Here is a 17,415-nt window from a genome sequence, read left to right on the forward strand (position 1 = left end):
CACAAAGCAGGTCAAAACGAAAGCAAGAGAAGAAAGCGTAGATTTGTAGACATGAAGGCTGAGATTTCAAAGCCCCCTGGGAGATTTGGATGCCAAGATTTTATTAAAATTAATGGCAACTGGCCATCGATATCCCTTAGAAACTTTTGGAAGTTTAGACTTCTGTATGGCATCTGACCTTCAGGGCTGTCCTCTAGCTTGTGGTATCCAGGTGGTCAGACTAGATGAGCACAGTGGTCCATTCTGGCCTTGGAATCTCTGAATTTATGAAATAGCCTGGAGATGGAAAAGACCAATTCACTCATCCAGTCCATCTCCCTCCCAGTGCAAGATTGTTCCCTGCAAAAGCAGGCTGGGGTTAACACTGGATATCATAAGAAAAAGAGACCTGACCCAGAGAACACAGTAAACATGGGCTGTGTTCCCTCCTCACACACACTTTCAGACATCACCACTTCCATGGAGCTGCAAGCTGGGGGAATCCATGGTATGTCTAATTTCTCTTAGATGTCACAAGAAGTACAAGAATCATACAGAAGGAACAGAATCCCACTTGGAATGAGGTAAGACCCTGTAAGCAGGTGGTGTTCCCATTCTGCTCCTAACACAGTATGTGCATGCGAGCATACACATATACACTGCTCTGAATTTACCATCTTCCTGGGGTTTGCATGTAGTATGGTTTTTATAACAAAACAGAAAACTCAGCCCAAGCTTTCTCCCATCTGGTTGTCAGATGAGTCAGCAGAAATTATTCCTAGCACCTGCCCCCAGCCCTACGGCTCTCTACAGGGTCCTAGAACCTGACCTTATCATATAGGTCCCTGAAACCTTTGAATCCATGACTGAACCATATATGAATATGTACTACAAGTACAGGATAGTCAAAGAAAAGGTTGGGATAGGTGGGACATACCAGGGTACAATCCAGACCAATGAGCAGCTGTGTCACCCCTGTCCTGTAACTTGGGATGCCTTTGCAGTGTCTTGCTGCTGTAGCCTCCAATGTGGACTGCTCTCAAACAGCCACCAGCATGCAAGTCACTCCCAGATTGCGTGTACTGCAGCCTGCCAGTCACACTTGGGTTATCCTCTGTCTTTTACCAGCCGTGGTTATACTGCAGGGTGACCCGAGCACATCCCCAGTCCTGGATTTCCCCCCAGAAATGTATGTCTTGTACTGCCCAGCCCTCTCCTGGACAGTCCAAATCTATTAAGTCCATTATTCCTTCAAGGAAATAATATACACACAACTTCCCACCCTCAGTGGAGTTATCTAGGCACTTTAAACACACTATATTAGATAAAACAATAGAACAAGTATATTAACTACAAAGGGTGAGATTTTAAGAGAGTACAAGCAATGAGGCATAAAAGTCAGAAAGGCTTTCAAGAAAAATACAAATAAAACACTTTCTAGTGTCTAATGTAACAAACTATATTAGTTCCAAAGCAAAGTTTCTCACCACATGCTTCCAGCAGCATTACTGACCAAACTCTTCATGTCAGTTCCCCTCCCCCAGGTCCAATGGCTGCTTCATTTGTTTTCTCAGGTGCAGAGAATGAGATAGGTGGGGGGGGTGCTTTGGGGTGTTTGCCCCCTCCTTTTTATAGTTTTTAGTCCCTCTTTGAAAAGCATTTCCAGCTAAAAACCAGGAGACAGGCAGTCTGCAGGAAGAAGGAGACTCTATGCTGTTTCTTTGCTAAGATGCAGATCTCTTTGTCCCTGCCCCCCTTCCTTGCCAAAGACCAGCCACTTGGTAGGTAAAGGCCCATTAGCTTTGCTGATACCTGGCTGCCGTGTCAGCTTGCCCTTTTGTCTTTGAGAAACTGGTTTAACCACTCTCCAGATTTATCTGGGAAACATACTTCAATCATGATTTCAGCTTATGTTCATAACTTTACACATAATGTTACTATATGCACTTTACCATGATAATACTGACCAGCAAATTATGAGTTTTCAGGTGATACCTCCAAGCATGCCTTGTACAAGGATCATTACACTAGTGTGTAGGGTGTGAATACATGGCTGCAGCTCCCTCAGGCCTCTGTTTCAGCCTGGCAGACTCCATGCTGCTAGCACATTTGTCAAGTTTAGGCTCAAAATTATACAAAGGTTTCTAACCATCAGAGGAGTGAAGTTCTGGAACAGCCTCCCAAGGGGAGCAGTGGGGGGCAAAAACCTAAATGGCTTCAAGACTGAACATGAGAAGTTTATGGAGGGGATGGTATGATAGGACAGTCTAAGATGGCATGTAGCCAATCTGTGACTGCTAGCAGCAAATATCGCCCATGGCCAGAGATGGAACACTAGATGGGGAGGGCTCTGAGCTACTACAGAGAATTATTTCCCAGGTATCTGCCTCGTGGGCCTTGCCCACATGCTCAGGATCTAACTTATCGCCATATTTGGGGTCGGGAAGGAATTGTCCCTGGTCAGATTGGCAGAGACCCGGGGCGCGGTGGGGGTGGTCGCCTTCCTTGCAGCATGGGGCACGGGTCACTTGCTGCTTTGAACTAGAGTAAATGATGGATACTCTGTAGCTTGGGGTCTTTAAACTATGATTTGAGGACTTCAGTAACTCAGCCAGAGGTTAGGGGTTTGTTACAGGAGCAGGTGGGTGAGGTTCTGTGTCCTGTAATGTGCAGAAGGTCAGAATAGATCATCACAATGGTCCCTTCTGGCCTTAAAGTCTATGAGTCTAAGTCCCCCAGGCCACAGTGCATCTGCAAAAAAAAATAAATAATCCCACCGCAGTGAGTCACAGAGCCTGAGTCTACACATACAGGCTCACAGGGCTCGGGCTACAGGGCTACATATAGTTGTGTAGACATTGACACTCAGGCTCTTAGACCCGCCCCTTCACTGGGTTTCAGAGCCCGTGCTCCAGCCAGAGTGGGAACATGTCCCTGGCTATTTTTTAGCCCTGTAGCCTGAGCCCGGTGAGCCTGGGTCTATAGACTCACTGTTGCAGGTGTTTCTTTGCAGTGTAGACATACCCAGAATAACAGACGACTGAGCAACATGGGTTAGTAAGAGAAGAGGTAAAAATTGAGCCCACAGGGAAACAGTGACCCAGAGAGAGCAGATATGCAACAGAGGCCAATCAACAGCCCCCAAGGGGCTGGTCTTCTAGCTGTTTTTCATCACTCAATTGCAAAGGGCAGCACAACTGATTTGGAGGCCCTCTCACAATGCCTGTGATTTTCCTGACTGCCAGCCCTGGCTTCTCTCTTCAAACTCATGAGTATCCCCCATTGGTTACAATGCCATGGGCGCTATATATGTTCAACCTGAGCAACAATTCTAGACCTGCTCATCTTTGTCTCCTTGCCCTTCTCCGGGGATTGATTCAGATGTCACTCCAGAATAAATCGGGAGTAACTCCAGTGTCAGTGAAATCAGGATCAGACCCACAGTGTACAGTGAAGTGTATATTGTACTGCTTCCCCTGCAGACGCTGGTGTGGTTCCTGGGTGATCGGTCCCTGGACAGCACTTCCTTTGTGGACATACAACTCCGGGAATGGGGTCACTTGGATACAGAAAGGTGAATCGCCAAGAGCAAGTAAAGACGGAGCCTCTTGGGCTCTTTGGGGGAAGACCCTTCTTGATCCTTTTGTAGCCTTTCATATCCACACGCACACCCCCCCACACATAATACAGTATTTGCCTTCCAGCCCAGGAGACCAGATGAGGTTCCCTTGTTGCTCCTTCTTCTAAAGCTTGGTCTCAACTAGGAACATGGTCACATGTAGCTTGGATTTAACACATGCCAGCTACCCCTGACCTAAGCTTTGCTGCCTTTCCTGGGCAAGTCAAAGACTAAATGGTCATTTCCAAGCAGTAACAATTCTGCTCTACCCCCAAATACCCCCTCAAAATCAGAATGTACCAGCCCTTGCCCCTGCCTAGGACCCTCTCTCTGCAAAGAGAGGAGTCTGGCACTGAGTAAGCTAACCAAGTCTTTTGTATGGTATTAATCGCTGGGCCACAGGGCTCCTCCATCCTTTCAAAGCAGAGCACTGGCTGCCCTTCTCACATCTTGTGACCCTCACTGAGTCCATCAGGGTGAGACTCCCTTCCTGGGATTGGGGCCGGGAGAATGTTAGTGCTACTGACAAGCAAGTGTTTCTATCCTCCAGGGATCTGGGCTCCGCTACTGTATTTCTAACATCTCTTGCTTCAAAACCAAGCAGCGTACTCACCCTGAAGGACCTGCCCCTCCTGGACAGTAGCCACCAGCCAACAGGCGTAAGTAAGAAGGATTTAGAGAAGGGGCATCCTGTTGTCTTAATTTAGATGCAATAAAAGAGCCAAAGGTGCCAACATAACCCGGTCATTGTCCACGGTCAAACAGTGTCCAAAAATGTCCGGGGTTCGGTATGCAGAGATCTCGGCCTGCTTTGTACCATGGCAAATGCACCAGGAAACAACATTTTAACCTTTTACTAAAGGTACAGAAAAGAGGGGGGAACAGTGAAAGCCTTTGAAATGCAAAACATTAAGTAAGGCTTTTCTTTGAACTACATCCCTTGTTCCCGGTCCCTTTCGCTGGAGAGAGATTTTAGAAGGGAAACCTCCCCACCCCCCAGCCAAGCATGGCATAGCCTCTGGGCTCACAGCCTAGTGGGACTGACAGTCTATTCCCGGTGACTGGGAGCCTACCTTTTCTCCACTCCCAATTCCATCAGGGGGTGAGTAGGGGAACCCAGGCCTGACCAGTCCACCTTGGGCCCTTAAGCTAGATCAGCAGGATCAGGATTCTTCAACTTTGACAATGCCCTGAGCTCCTTCCTCCCCTCCCCTGGATCTCTGAGCTGTTGTCTCTGGGTGGGTTTTTGGTAGCTTGCTGGCAGGAGCTCCTTTCTGCAGCCTGCTCACTCCTCTGGTAGCAACCCTGCTCCACTGCTTCCCAGCTGCTGAGAGACTGCCAATCATCAGTGGCCGGCAGTGCCTATATTAACCCTTTGGTTGCTGGATTAGCATGGGGTACATACACCCCATGACAGACCCACAAAGGGATGGATGGGCAGGATAACCCATCCCTCTTGTTACCAGGCATGATCTTAAAACTATATCAGGATGTCTCTGTGTTGGGACTAATTCAGTCTGTCTGTGTCCCTTTCCTACTTTTGCCCAGCGATGTTTGTTCTTATAAGTAATTGTGATGTCTTATAAACTCACTCTCGCTTTTTACAGTTGAATTCAAAATTAGGGTAAATTTGCAGGGTTAATTATCACAATAGTGTAGCCTATTTTTATTTAACGTGAATTTAGTGATGTTGTTTTGCACCACTGTGAGTTCAGCTCTGGTGGTTACACTCTCAAGTTCAACAGAAACAACGAGGAGTCCTTGTGACACCTTAGAGACTAACAAATTTATTTGGGCATAAGGTTTCGTGGGCTAGAACCCACGTCATCAGATGCATGGAGTGGAAAATACAGAAGCAGATTGGCAGAGCCAAAAAGGTACCCAGAAGTCACCTACTACAAGACAGGCCCAATAAAGAAAGTAACAGAACGCCACTAGCCATCACCTACAGCCCCCAACTAAAACCTCTCCAGGGCATCATCAAGGATCTACAACCTATCCTGAAGGACCGATCCCTCACTCTCACAGACCTTGCGGGACAGGCCAGTCCTCGCTTACAGACAGCCCCCCAACCTGAAGCAAATACTCACCAGCAACCATACACCACACAACAGAAACACCAACCCAGGAACCAAACCCTGCAACAAACCCCAGTGCCAACTCTGGCCACATATCAATTCAAGGAACACCATCATAGGACCTAACCACATCAGCCACACCATCAAGGGCTCGTTCACCTGCACATCTACCAATGTGATATATGCCATCATGTGCCAGCAATGCCCCTCTGCCATGTACATTGGCCAAACCGGACAGTCTCTACGCAAAAGAATAAATGGACACAAATCTGACATCAGGAATCATAATATTGAAAAACCAGTAGGAGAACACTTCAATCTCTCTGGTCACTCAGTAATAGACCTAAAAGTGGCAATTCTTCAACAAAAAAACCCTTCAAAAATAGACTCCAACGTGAAACTGCAGAACTGGAATTAATTTGCAAAATGGATACCATCAGATTAGGCCTGAATAGAGACTGGGAGTGGTTGGGTCACTACAAAATCTAAACTTAATTTTCCCCAATACTAATTTCCCCCATTGTTACTCACTCCTTCTTTTCAACTGTTTGAAATGGGCCACTCTCATTACCACTTCAAAAGTTATTTTTCCTCCCTTGGTATCCTGCTGTCAATTGAATTATCTCATTAGCCTGACCTCACACTTGGTAAGGCAAATTACATCTTTTCATGGTTTCAGAGTAGCAGCCATGTTAGTCTGTATTCGCAAAAAGAAAAGGAGTACTTTGGCACCTTAGAGACTAACAAATTTATTTGAGCATAAGCTTTCGTGAGCGTGAGCTGTAGCTCACAAAAGCTTATGCTCAAATACATTTGTTAGTCTCTAAGGTGCCAAAGTACTCCTTTTCTTTTTACATCTTTTCATGTATTTATACCTGCTCCTGTATTTTCCACTCCATGCATCTGATGAAGTGGGTTCTAATCCATGAAAGCTTATGCCCAAATAAATTTTTTAGTCTCTAAGGTGCCACAAGGACTCCTCGTTGTTTTTTCTGATACAGACTAACATGGCTACCACTCTGAAAGTTCAATAGAGTTACCACTGCCACTTGTTTCAGATCTATAGCTTACAGGAACACATGAAGACCAAGGAAAGTAACACAGACACTCACAAGAACAAGGTTTAATATATTTTATCAATTTTATTCAAGTTACCAGCAAAATTATGAATATCACAGCATATCAAATCCTAGATATATCCATGCACATATTATAGCTAGAGTCATACTCACATCCTCTTAGACAGTGTTAGGGTCTGATGGGTCTCTCCTGGATTGATCATCAGTAGAGGGATGGTTCCTGCTGGAGTTTTCCCCATCTGTAAAATGGGTCTAACGATTGTAACCCGGGTTAATGACTCTGATGAGAAAGGGAGCCACACTTGTTGCTGGATAGATTAGAGATGGTGAAAACTGCAGTGTGCTCACCTTGCCAATGGTGTTGAGCCTTGTAATTGGGCGAACCTGGTGGGGATGAAAGACTGACTAATGCGATCACTGGGATGATGAGAGGAGGACAACTCTGCCTGATGGAATGTGAGTGATCCCCTGACTGTCTCCCCTGCCTGAGGGAGTGCGGGAGATCCCCTGACTGTCTCCCCCTGCCTGAGGGGAGTGCGGGTGATCCCCCAACTGTCTCCCCCTGCCTGAGGGGAGCATGAGAGATCCCCGACTGTCTCCCCCTGCCTGAAGGGAGCGCGGGAGATCCCCCGACTGTCTCCCCCTGCCTGAGGGGAGTGTGGGAGATCCCCCGACTGTCTCCCCCTCCTGAGGGGAGTGTGGGAGATCCCCCGACTGTCTCCCCCTCCTGAGGGGAGCACTGGAGATCCCCTGACAGTCTCCCCCGGGAGGGAGGGTGAGTGTGAGAGACAGAGAGCTAGGGGTGCGGGAGAAAGAGTGAGTTCTTGCAATGCTGTGCAGGTCCCGTGGAGCAGGCTGGGCAACAGGATGACGGGACAGCACTGGGCTTGCTGGGTAATGGTAACAGGGATGGGGACCCTAGGACCAGCCTTCTCGCACTTACCCTGCCCCAGGGCATTTGAGGGGTGAGGGTGGGTACCTAGGGAATTGGACAAACACACACAAGTCACCCCAATGGCCCCCAATCTTTTTACCTGGCTTCAGGGCTGTGGCTCCAGGAGGAGGGGATGTAGCCAGGGATAAGGGGGCCAAGGCAGGGGTCCCAGCTGGGAGCAGGGGTGGGTTTGGTAGCAGAGCCCCAGGGCCAGCAGCCAGGATCCCAGGCACGGGGCCAGGAGCAGAGCCCTAGGTGCAGGGCCAGCAGCTGGGGCCAGGGCCAGGAGTGGGGCTTGGCAGCGCTCCTTCCCTGCCCCCTCATGGGGGCTGACCTGTGCTCATTCCTCCGTGCCCCCTAGGGGGGCGCGTCCCACAGTTTGGGGACCTCTGCACTAAAGGAAAAGCCCCCTGTACCCTTAGAGTAACATGTAGTGTTTGGAGCCATTACCGTATTGGAAACAAACAGAGCCTGCATGGTATTTGTGTGCAACTCTGCAATGAAGTCTGGGTAGGGTACCCTCTGCTCTTGGGCCTTGAACAGTGTCACTACACCTACATCCAAAGCTGTAGCTCACAAAAGCTTATGTTCAAATAAATGTGTTAGTCTCTAAGGTGCCACAAGTCCTCCTTTTCTTTTTGCGGATACAGCCTAATATGGCTGCTACTCTCAAACCAATAGAGGTGCTTTAATTCTATTTGTTGTTGAATTTCAGTGTACCATCAATTTAAGTGCCTCCTACACCCCTCCAGGACTCAAGGCAATAGGGGTGTCAGGAAAACAAAAAGCCAGTGGTGAAGGTAAGTGAGCATCTGTTGGCAGGACAGTCCTCTGCTGTAAATGTAATTTATCCTCTTTACATTTTCCAAATCAACTTGGCCTTGGTTTCTTGTGAGGGGAGTTTTCTTGAGTTTGGGGGAAAAGCATGGTGCGGAGGGGAAAAGTACCCCCAACCTGACTCCATCTCACACATCCCCACCCCATGATGAGTATGTGACCATTCCTACCAGTTCCCGAGACCGTTATGTTGCCCATTTCCTCCCTGTGCCATAAGGAATCATCTCCTAAGAGAAGAGGCCCCATCACTTACGTCATGTAAAACTGAACTGGACAATGCCCTGGAAAATGGGGCACATGGGACAGCACCACCTGGCTCAGGAGAGGATGGGCAAGATGATCTGATAGGTCCTTTGCCAACTCTAATCTCTGTGGGCTGGGGCCACACTGTGACTTCGGGAGTCACAGTCTAGTCCCTACTTCCCCCTTGCTCCCATGGGGAAGTGAAATAGCAGCCCTTTGGCTAACATAGCTTGCTTCCCTCTCTGCACCAACACTTGGACATGGGCTGACACAGTGAGCAGGAATTCAGTTTGAGTGATACCTGTTGAATGTCTCATGCTGCCAGTACCAGAACATCCCTGGAATTTCTCAATATTATAGATGGCAATTTCCTAAATCTAAAAGTGCTGCATCCAACATGGAGGAAATCTATATTAGACCTCATCTTAACAGATAAAGAGGAACTTATTACAGGACTAAAAATTAATGGTAGCTTTGGTAGAGAGGATCATGATTTGATCATCTATATAATATGCAAACAGAATAAAGTCCTGACAAGTGAGATAGACAGATAGATAGATAGATAGATAGATAGATAGATAGATAGACTTGGTGCTTTTAAAAGAGCCAAATTTACAAAACTGAAAACAATTATGATCCAAATAATCTGGGAGGAAGAATTTAATTAGGAAAATATGAAAGATCATTGGAAACTGTAACAGATGTCCCAAAAGCCACAAACGCACAACCAGGAAAGAAAGCCATACCAGTTAAAAAAACCAAGTGAAGGCGGATATGAAAAATAAAAAAATATACATAACAAATGGAAGACAGCGGAAGTTGATAGTCATGAATATAAATCAGAAGCTATTAATTGTAGAAAATTGTAAAGAGAAAGAAGGAGAAATCTATGGCCAGAAGAGTTAAGGACAATAAAAAGGAGATTTTAAAGAATATTAGGAACAAAAAGAATCCTGACAATGGTATTGGTGCATTATTCAGTGGAAATGATAGAATTATAAGTAATAAAGCAAAAAAGGCAGAAGTGTTCAATAAATATTTCTGGTGTGCATTAGGGACAAATAAAAACATATCTGGGATGTAATTTCTTCATATGATGATGATAATACTCTCTCCATTCTACTAGTATGCCATGAGGATGTTAAACAGAAGTGACTAAATTAGAAATTTTTAAATCAGCAACTCCGGATAACTTGCATCCAAGAGTTTTTAAAGAGCTGTCTTAGGAGCTCACTGGACTGTTAATGTTGATTTTTCAATGAGTCTTGCAATACTGGGGAAGTTCCAGAAGTCTGGGAAAAGGCTAATATTGTGCCAATTTTTAAAAAACAGTGAATGGGATGACCTGGGTAATTATGGGCCTGTCAGTATGACATCGATCCTAGGCAAGGTAATAGAGCAGCTGATATGGGTCTCAATAAAGAATTCAAGGAGGGTAATATAATTAGTGCCAATCAACATGGGTTTATGGAAAATAGATCCTGTCAAACTAACTTTATGAAGAGAATGATATAAAATTAACATGGTACACATTAAATGGATTTAAAGCTCGCTAACTGATAGGTCTCAAGATATAATTGTACACAAGGAATCATCATCAAGCAGGTGTGTTTCTAGTGGGGTTCTGCAGGGATCTGTTCTTGGCCCTACACTATTTAACATTTTTATCAATGACCTGGGAGAAAACATAAAATCATTCCTGATAAGGTTAGCAGATGGCACAGGAATTGGGGGAGTGAGAAATAATGAAGAAGACTAGTCACTGATACAGAGTGATCTGGATACACTTGGTAAACTGGGCACAAGCAAACAATATGTGTTTTAATATGGTTAAATATAAAACAAAAAATGTAGGCCATACTTTCAGCATGGGGGGAACTCTATCCTGGGAAACAGTGACTAAAAATAACTGGGGGTCCCTGGAAAATGTTGTGGCCAAATGGTTAATGTGATCATCGGACGCGTAAAAAGTAGAATCTTGAGTGGGAGTCAAGAGCTTATTTTATCTCTATATTTGGCACTGGTGCGACCACTGCTGGAATACTTTGTCCAATTCTGGTGTCCTCAATTCGGGAAAGATGTTGATAAATTGGAGAGGATTCACAGAAGAGCCATAAGAATGATCAAAGGATTAGAAAACCTGCCTTATAGTGATAGACTCAAGGAGCTCAATCTATTTAGTTTAACAAAAAGAAGGTTAAGAGGTGACATATCATAGACTATCAGGGTTGGAAGGGACCGCAGGAGGTCATCTAGTCCAATCCCCTGCTCAAAGCAGGACCAATCCCCAATTTTTGCCCCAGGTCCCTAAATGGCCCCCTCAAGGGTTGAGCTCACGACCCTGGGTTTAGCAGGCCAATGCTCAAACCACTGAGTTATCACAGTCTGTCAGTATCTATATGGGAAACAAATATTTTATAATGGGCTCTTCAGTCTGGTGGAGAAAGGCATAAACAGTCCAATGGCTAGGAGTTGGAGCTAGACAAATTCAGACTGGAAATAAGACATACATTTTTAACAGTAATAGTAATTAAATTCACCATTGGAAAAACTTACCAAAGGTCATGGTGGATTTTCCATCACTGGCAATTTTCAAATCAAGACTGGATGGTTTTCTAACAGATCTGTGCTAGGGATTATTGTGGGGCAGGTCTCTGGCCTGTGTTACACAGGAGGTCAGATGAGATGATCACAGTGGTCCTTCTGGCCTTAGAACCAACGAATTGTGAGGGGCAGTGACCAGACTCATTCAGTCTTCCACCCTGCCCAGCCCACATGAAGCCCCTGACCCCCTGCACAGCCTCCAGCAACATGGGTAGCCTGCTCAGGGATTTACGGGATCTCCTTTTACCCCTTACCCATCTGTGCAGGTGTGCAGCAGGACTCACAACTGATCCCTGTGAAGATCAGAGCTCACCCCCCCATTGGCACAATGTGGTACGTGTGTATTCAGGAGACCATGCAGACTGCATGTAATGGGGCATTTCTAATGGGACATGCTTTTAGCCTCCTCACATCCAGTCGTCTGTGTCACAGATTCTCACTTAACTGCTTTGACACTGAACACTTTGCAATCACGGGCACAATGTCCGACTTGGTCTGTGGGAAAGGATGATTCTTCCCAGTCATCCACCCCAGACCAATCCATTCCCTTTCTGACCATCCCCAGGGGCACACGGTGGGGTCACCACAGCCATCCGGAGTATTACAGGAAAGGATCATCAGAGGGAAGGAATCAGCAGCGGATTAAATCCCAGAAGAGAACTCGCAGACAAAAAACAGGACTTCCAGGTATTGCGAACCACGCCAAGATGAGATCTGTCAAAGAGAGATTCCCCCCTGATATAGCCCAGCCCAATGGTAAAGGTGGTCAGTACATGGGTCTCAATGGCCAAGTCAGTCCTTTCCCCCAGTGATAGACCTAGTGTAGCAGGATTAGTTCCCTCTCCATAGTAGGATACGAGGATCCCAGCTCTATGTTCCTTCATCCATGGGCTTCATCCTGCTACCTTGGATGGAGCTGATGCCTTGGGAAGTAACAGAAATGAATATTATTATTCTGGGGTTGCTTTGTCATTAGCATGTCCTGCCTCCAATGGTGCCTCAGGTCAGGGTGGCATTGGGACCAGTTCCAGCAGTGGAGCCCAGCTGGGCTAACAGAACATCCCTGCCCTGGGACCCTTTAAATCATGCCACTGTATTTCTCACTGCAGGTGCGTGTGAGGATCATTGAAGGCCGTCAGCTCCAGGGAAACAACATCAAGCCCGTGGTGAAGGTCTTCATTGGAGACCACGTGTACAGGACGAGAATCAAAATGGGGAACAACCCCTATTTTAATGAGGTGGGTGAGCATCCTGTGGTTCCACGCCTGCTTTTGGGGACTTACCAAGCCAGTGCTAGAGAGGGCTCTCTCATCTGCGAGCCAATCCCAAAGTCAATGTAGGATGATCCCGGGGCACCAGTTACTGAGGGAGTTGGAGGCGTGATTGAGGAGGGATGCGGACGTCCCTGTGAGTTACAGTCTTCCTTCCCAGGGCAGTGTCTGGACGGCACTCCTCGGTGGTGCATGTAGGGTGCCAACCCTCCAGGATTGTCCGGGAGTCTCCAGGAATTAAAGATTAATCTTTAATTAAAGATTATGTCCCCTGATGGAACCTCCAGGAATACAAAAAGAAAAGCAGTACTTGTGGCACCTTGTTAGTCTCTAAGGTGCCACAAGTACTGCTTTTCTTTTTGCGAATACAGATTAACATGGCTGCTACTCTGAATCCAGGAATACAGCCAGCCAAAACTGGCAACCCTCGCTGCACGGGAGTGGGACCCTGAACTCCCCAGAGAGCGCAGGCAGGTTTGGGACTGCCCTAAATTTACCTCTCCTCATTTTTCTCAGATATTTTTCCAGAACTTCCATGAGACGCCTACTCAGGTCTTTGACGAGACCATAAACATACAGGTACAATAGTGAGACCAGAATCCCTCTACCTCTGGAGCTGGCTTTGTCATCTCACAGCTCACTGGCAGGACCCTCCCTGCTACTCCACATATAGGCCAGATGAAGGGCAGGACACACCTCGCATCACGTCTCTTCTACCTGGTTGACCTGAGTCCCCACTTTTGCTCTCCTCGCACTGGAGAACCTTGAAGCACCCTGCCCTCTAAGTCTTTTCTTCTAACAGTTGGATGTTGAGTCTGTTTGCTGATGCGTCAAGCTTGATGTCAATCAGTGTTAATGGGCCATTACTATGCATTCCCTGAGCATGCTCAGTGGTGTCTTCTGACTGCATAAGAGTTAATCGTGGTCCATACATGGCTATCATGGGACACTGTAAGATGAGTCTTGGTACAAGGGTGGAGTGGGTCAAAGCAATTATAGATGAACAAGTTTCAGAATGGTAATCATGTTACTTTGTATCAGCAAAAACAATGAGGAGTCCTTGTGGCACCTTAGAGACTAACAAATTCATTTGGGCATAAGCTTTGGTGGGCTAGAACCCACTTCATTAGATGCATAGGGTGGAAAATACAGTAGCAGGTATATTTATACATAGTACATGAAAAGATGGGAGTTGCCTTACCAAGTTGGGGATCAGTCCTAACGAGACAATTCAATTAACAGTAGAATACCAAAGGAGGAAAAATCACTTTTGTAGTGGTAATGAGGGTGACCCATTTCAAACAGTTGACAAGAAGGTGTGAGTATCAGCAGAGGGAAATTAGTTTTTGTAATGACCCATCCACTCCCAGTCTTTATTCAGGCCTAATTTGATGGTGTCCAGTTTACAAATTAATTCCAGTTCTGCAGTTTCTCATTGGAGACTGTTTTTGAAGTTTTTTGTTGAAGAATTTCCACTTTTAAGTCTGATATTGAGTGACCAGGGAGATTGAAGTGTTCTAATCTGAATGTTATAATTCCAGGATGTCAGGACAAATCTGACATCAGGAATTATAACATTCAAAAACTAGTAGGAGAACACTTCAATCTCCCTGGTCACTCAAAAAATTTTTAGTTCTTCCCTTATTTTCAGTTAATGGTGTCAAAGCAATATTTTCAGTGCTGTGCTTAGGAAAATAGAGCAGATCAAAATCTCTCTTTCCAGTATGGCACTAGTGAGACCAATACTAGAATACTGTGTCCAGTTTTGTGCCTGCATTTTAAAATAGATGTTGATAAATTGGAGAAGGTTCAGAGAAGAGCCATGAGAATGTTTAAGGAGTAGAAAACATGCCTTATAGTGACAGACTCAAGGATAGAGTGACCAGATAGCAACTGTGAAAAAAAGAGACAGGGAGTGGGGGGTAATAGGCACTTATATAAGAAAAAGTCCCAAAAAACGGGACTGTCCCTATAAAAACGGGACATCTGGTCACCCTACTCAAGGACCTCAATCTATTTAGCTTATCGAAAGGGTAGGTTAAGGGTGACATATCCAGTAGCTTGATCACAGTCTATAAATTCCTGCATGAGGAAATTAAATTCAAGAATAGAGAGCTCTTCAGTGTAGTAGCCAAAGGTATAACAAAATCCAATAGATGAAAGTTGAAGTCAGGCAAATACAGGAGCAAATTTTTACCCCTGAGTATAATTAACCATTGGAACAACTTATCAAAGGTCATGATGGATTCTCAATCACTAACAATTTTTAAATCGAGATTGGATGTTTTTCTAAAACATCTGCTCTAGTTCAGCCACAGCTATTGGACTCAAAGAAGGAATTAATGCAGGGAAGTCTGGTGGCCTGTGTTATGCAGGACCAGATGATCACAATGGTTCCTTCTGGCCTTTAGATTTATGAATCTATGAACTTTATATTCACAGAGCCTAGTTGCCATTTAGAGCTTTCAAGACTTGAAGTCCAGTTTTTCTCTGCTTTGCACCTTATGCAGTCATTTCTCCAATGCAAGCTGCGTGGAGAATTCTGATTTTGTAGAATTTTACACAGGTATAAGTGATGAGACAGGATGCAAGGCATTGAAGAATCAGGCCTACAGACCCTTCATGTCAGTGCCTCAGAGTTGGGAATTGTGGGTAATAGATCCATCATGCTGTCCCTCAGGTGGGTGGGGGTGAAGAAGGGGGCTTTACCTCCTAGCACAAGAATGGTGAACTGAAGTCTTGGATTTGTTTGCTAGGTGCTGAACTCAAGGGCAGTGCGAGCGGATTCCATCATTGGAGTGTTCAAGGTGAGTGACAGCTGATGTAATAATCTTGGCAGAGCCAGCTAACTGGACCACGCTAGCAGATATTTTCCTGGTGATGTTGCATGCATGGGTGTGGCAACCAGCGTACAGGCAATGCTCACTCCCGAGTAGAGCTGGTTGAGAATTTCCTGGAAAGGAGAGAGCAAGAGAGAGAGAGATCAGCCCATCTCAGAATAGCCAATAGCCAGGTGGTTAGGGCACTTACTTAGGGTATGGGAGACCCACCTTCATGTCCTTCCTCTGAATCAGGCAGAGCAGGGACTTTCTCCTCCATCACAGTTGAGTGCCCTAACTAGTGGGCTGTTCTAGTGGTGCGCACTCATGCTCTGGTTTTGGTGAAAGGTTTCAAAGGCTCCGCTTGTCCCAGTGCAAAACAAAACAAAGGCCAAAACTGTGAAAATGTGTGAAATGGGATTCTTGTTTTCTGGCCAGCCCTGCTCCCAAGGGGCTCTTTAGGAATCATCTGTTGTCTCCAAGTAGCGATCTCCACAATTAGTTACAGTTCTCAAGTGTGTCAATAACTTATCCTTACTCCAGTCATTCATTAAAATTTTACCTATGAACACTCTCCCCCTTACCTTGCTCCTGCCTCTGGCACATTGTGGTAATGTGCGGATGAAATTGTATGTTTTGTCCACTATAACATATGTTCCTAGGTTTTTGTCCCTGTCTCTCTACTAGTCAGTCACCACTTTTCTAGGCAGCCAGGAATTGTGTGTGAACAGCTGTCCCTGAACCATGACTTCATCAACTGCTGACTGAAGCTGGTCAGGCACTTTTTAACAAAATCTTGGTTTTCTGAAACTGGACATTTTCACAGAAACGCATCTATTTTGACTAAAATTTTGCCAGTAAGGTTTCTCAGGTCTAGGATGGGATTTCTGATCAAAACCAGAGCAAGAGCCTGCCAGAATAGCTACTTGTCTAGAGCACACCTGGGATGTAGGAGTCTAAGGGCTTGTCTCCAGTTACCGGGGGATCGACACGTGGTGATTGATCCACCAGGGGTCGATTTAGCGGGTCTAATGAAAACCTACTAAATTGACTGCCAATCACGCTCCCATCAACTCTGGTACACCACCGGAATGAGAAGCATAAGGTAAGTCAACGGGAGAGTTTCTCCCGTCGACCCAGCGCGGTGTAGACACCACAATAAGTCAACCTAAGGTATGTCAACTCCAGCTATGTTATTCACATATCTGGAGTTGTGTAACTTAGGTTGACTTTGCCCCATAGTGTAGACCTGCCCTAAGGTTCAAGTCCCTAGCCTGAATGAAGGGAATGCCTCAGACAGCCAGCTATTCGCCATTCTGGGACGGACTGGTCAATCCCTCTCCCCAATTCAAAAGGTCTTAGTTTTGTTCTGCATTGGAATGGAAGCAAATGTTGAAACATCAAGATTTTTCATTAAATCTTGTTTTGGAGCCAGCCCAACTCCCCCACCCCATTTCCCAGTACCACGCATGACAGGTGTGATGGCTTAGACCTCTCCCCAAATACAGTATGCCACCTGATGTGCTGGGATCCCACTCAGCCCTGCCAGCTTGGGTTTCCCTTGCACTGGGTTGCTGTGCCAGGCTCTCAAACCCCTTTCCAGCACACACCCAGGGAAGACCACATCCAGCTGCAAACACAGACTTCAGTCAGATCTGTTTGACCGGTTTCAGCCAGCACTCATATGCACACCTCCTGTGAAGAAGTAAACCCCAGATAATATTGTCTTGTATTGTAGAGAAATCTATACAATGTAAATTCGCCCCCTCTCTCAACGTGGAGAAAGATATTCACAACTTCTTGCCTCCGCCCAGTTAGAAATTGCACAAACTGGGTTTAATAATAAACAAAACAAGTTTATTAACTATAAAAGGTAGATTGTAAGTGATTATAAGGGATAGCAAACAGAACAAAGCAGATTACTAAGAAAATAAAACAAAACATGCAAACTA

General features: G+C 45.8%; 1 protein-coding gene across 1 annotated transcript in view; it reads left to right on the top strand.

The window, feature by feature from the left end:
- FER1L5 (fer-1 like family member 5) overlaps positions 1 to 17,415 on the top strand; it is a 77,863-nt gene that overhangs the window by 865 nt on the left and 59,583 nt on the right. The window contains 8 exon segments of the mRNA XM_043503168.1: positions 508 to 563; positions 3,462 to 3,553; positions 4,149 to 4,257; positions 8,405 to 8,489; positions 11,939 to 12,060; positions 12,483 to 12,611; positions 13,161 to 13,223; positions 15,401 to 15,451. Of these exon segments, the coding sequence (XP_043359103.1) occupies positions 508 to 563; positions 3,462 to 3,553; positions 4,149 to 4,257; positions 8,405 to 8,489; positions 11,939 to 12,060; positions 12,483 to 12,611; positions 13,161 to 13,223; positions 15,401 to 15,451 (707 nt within the window).

This window comes from Dermochelys coriacea, chromosome 26 (genome assembly GCF_009764565.3).
Source record: "Dermochelys coriacea isolate rDerCor1 chromosome 26, rDerCor1.pri.v4, whole genome shotgun sequence".
Taxonomy (NCBI): domain Eukaryota; kingdom Metazoa; phylum Chordata; order Testudines; family Dermochelyidae; genus Dermochelys; species Dermochelys coriacea.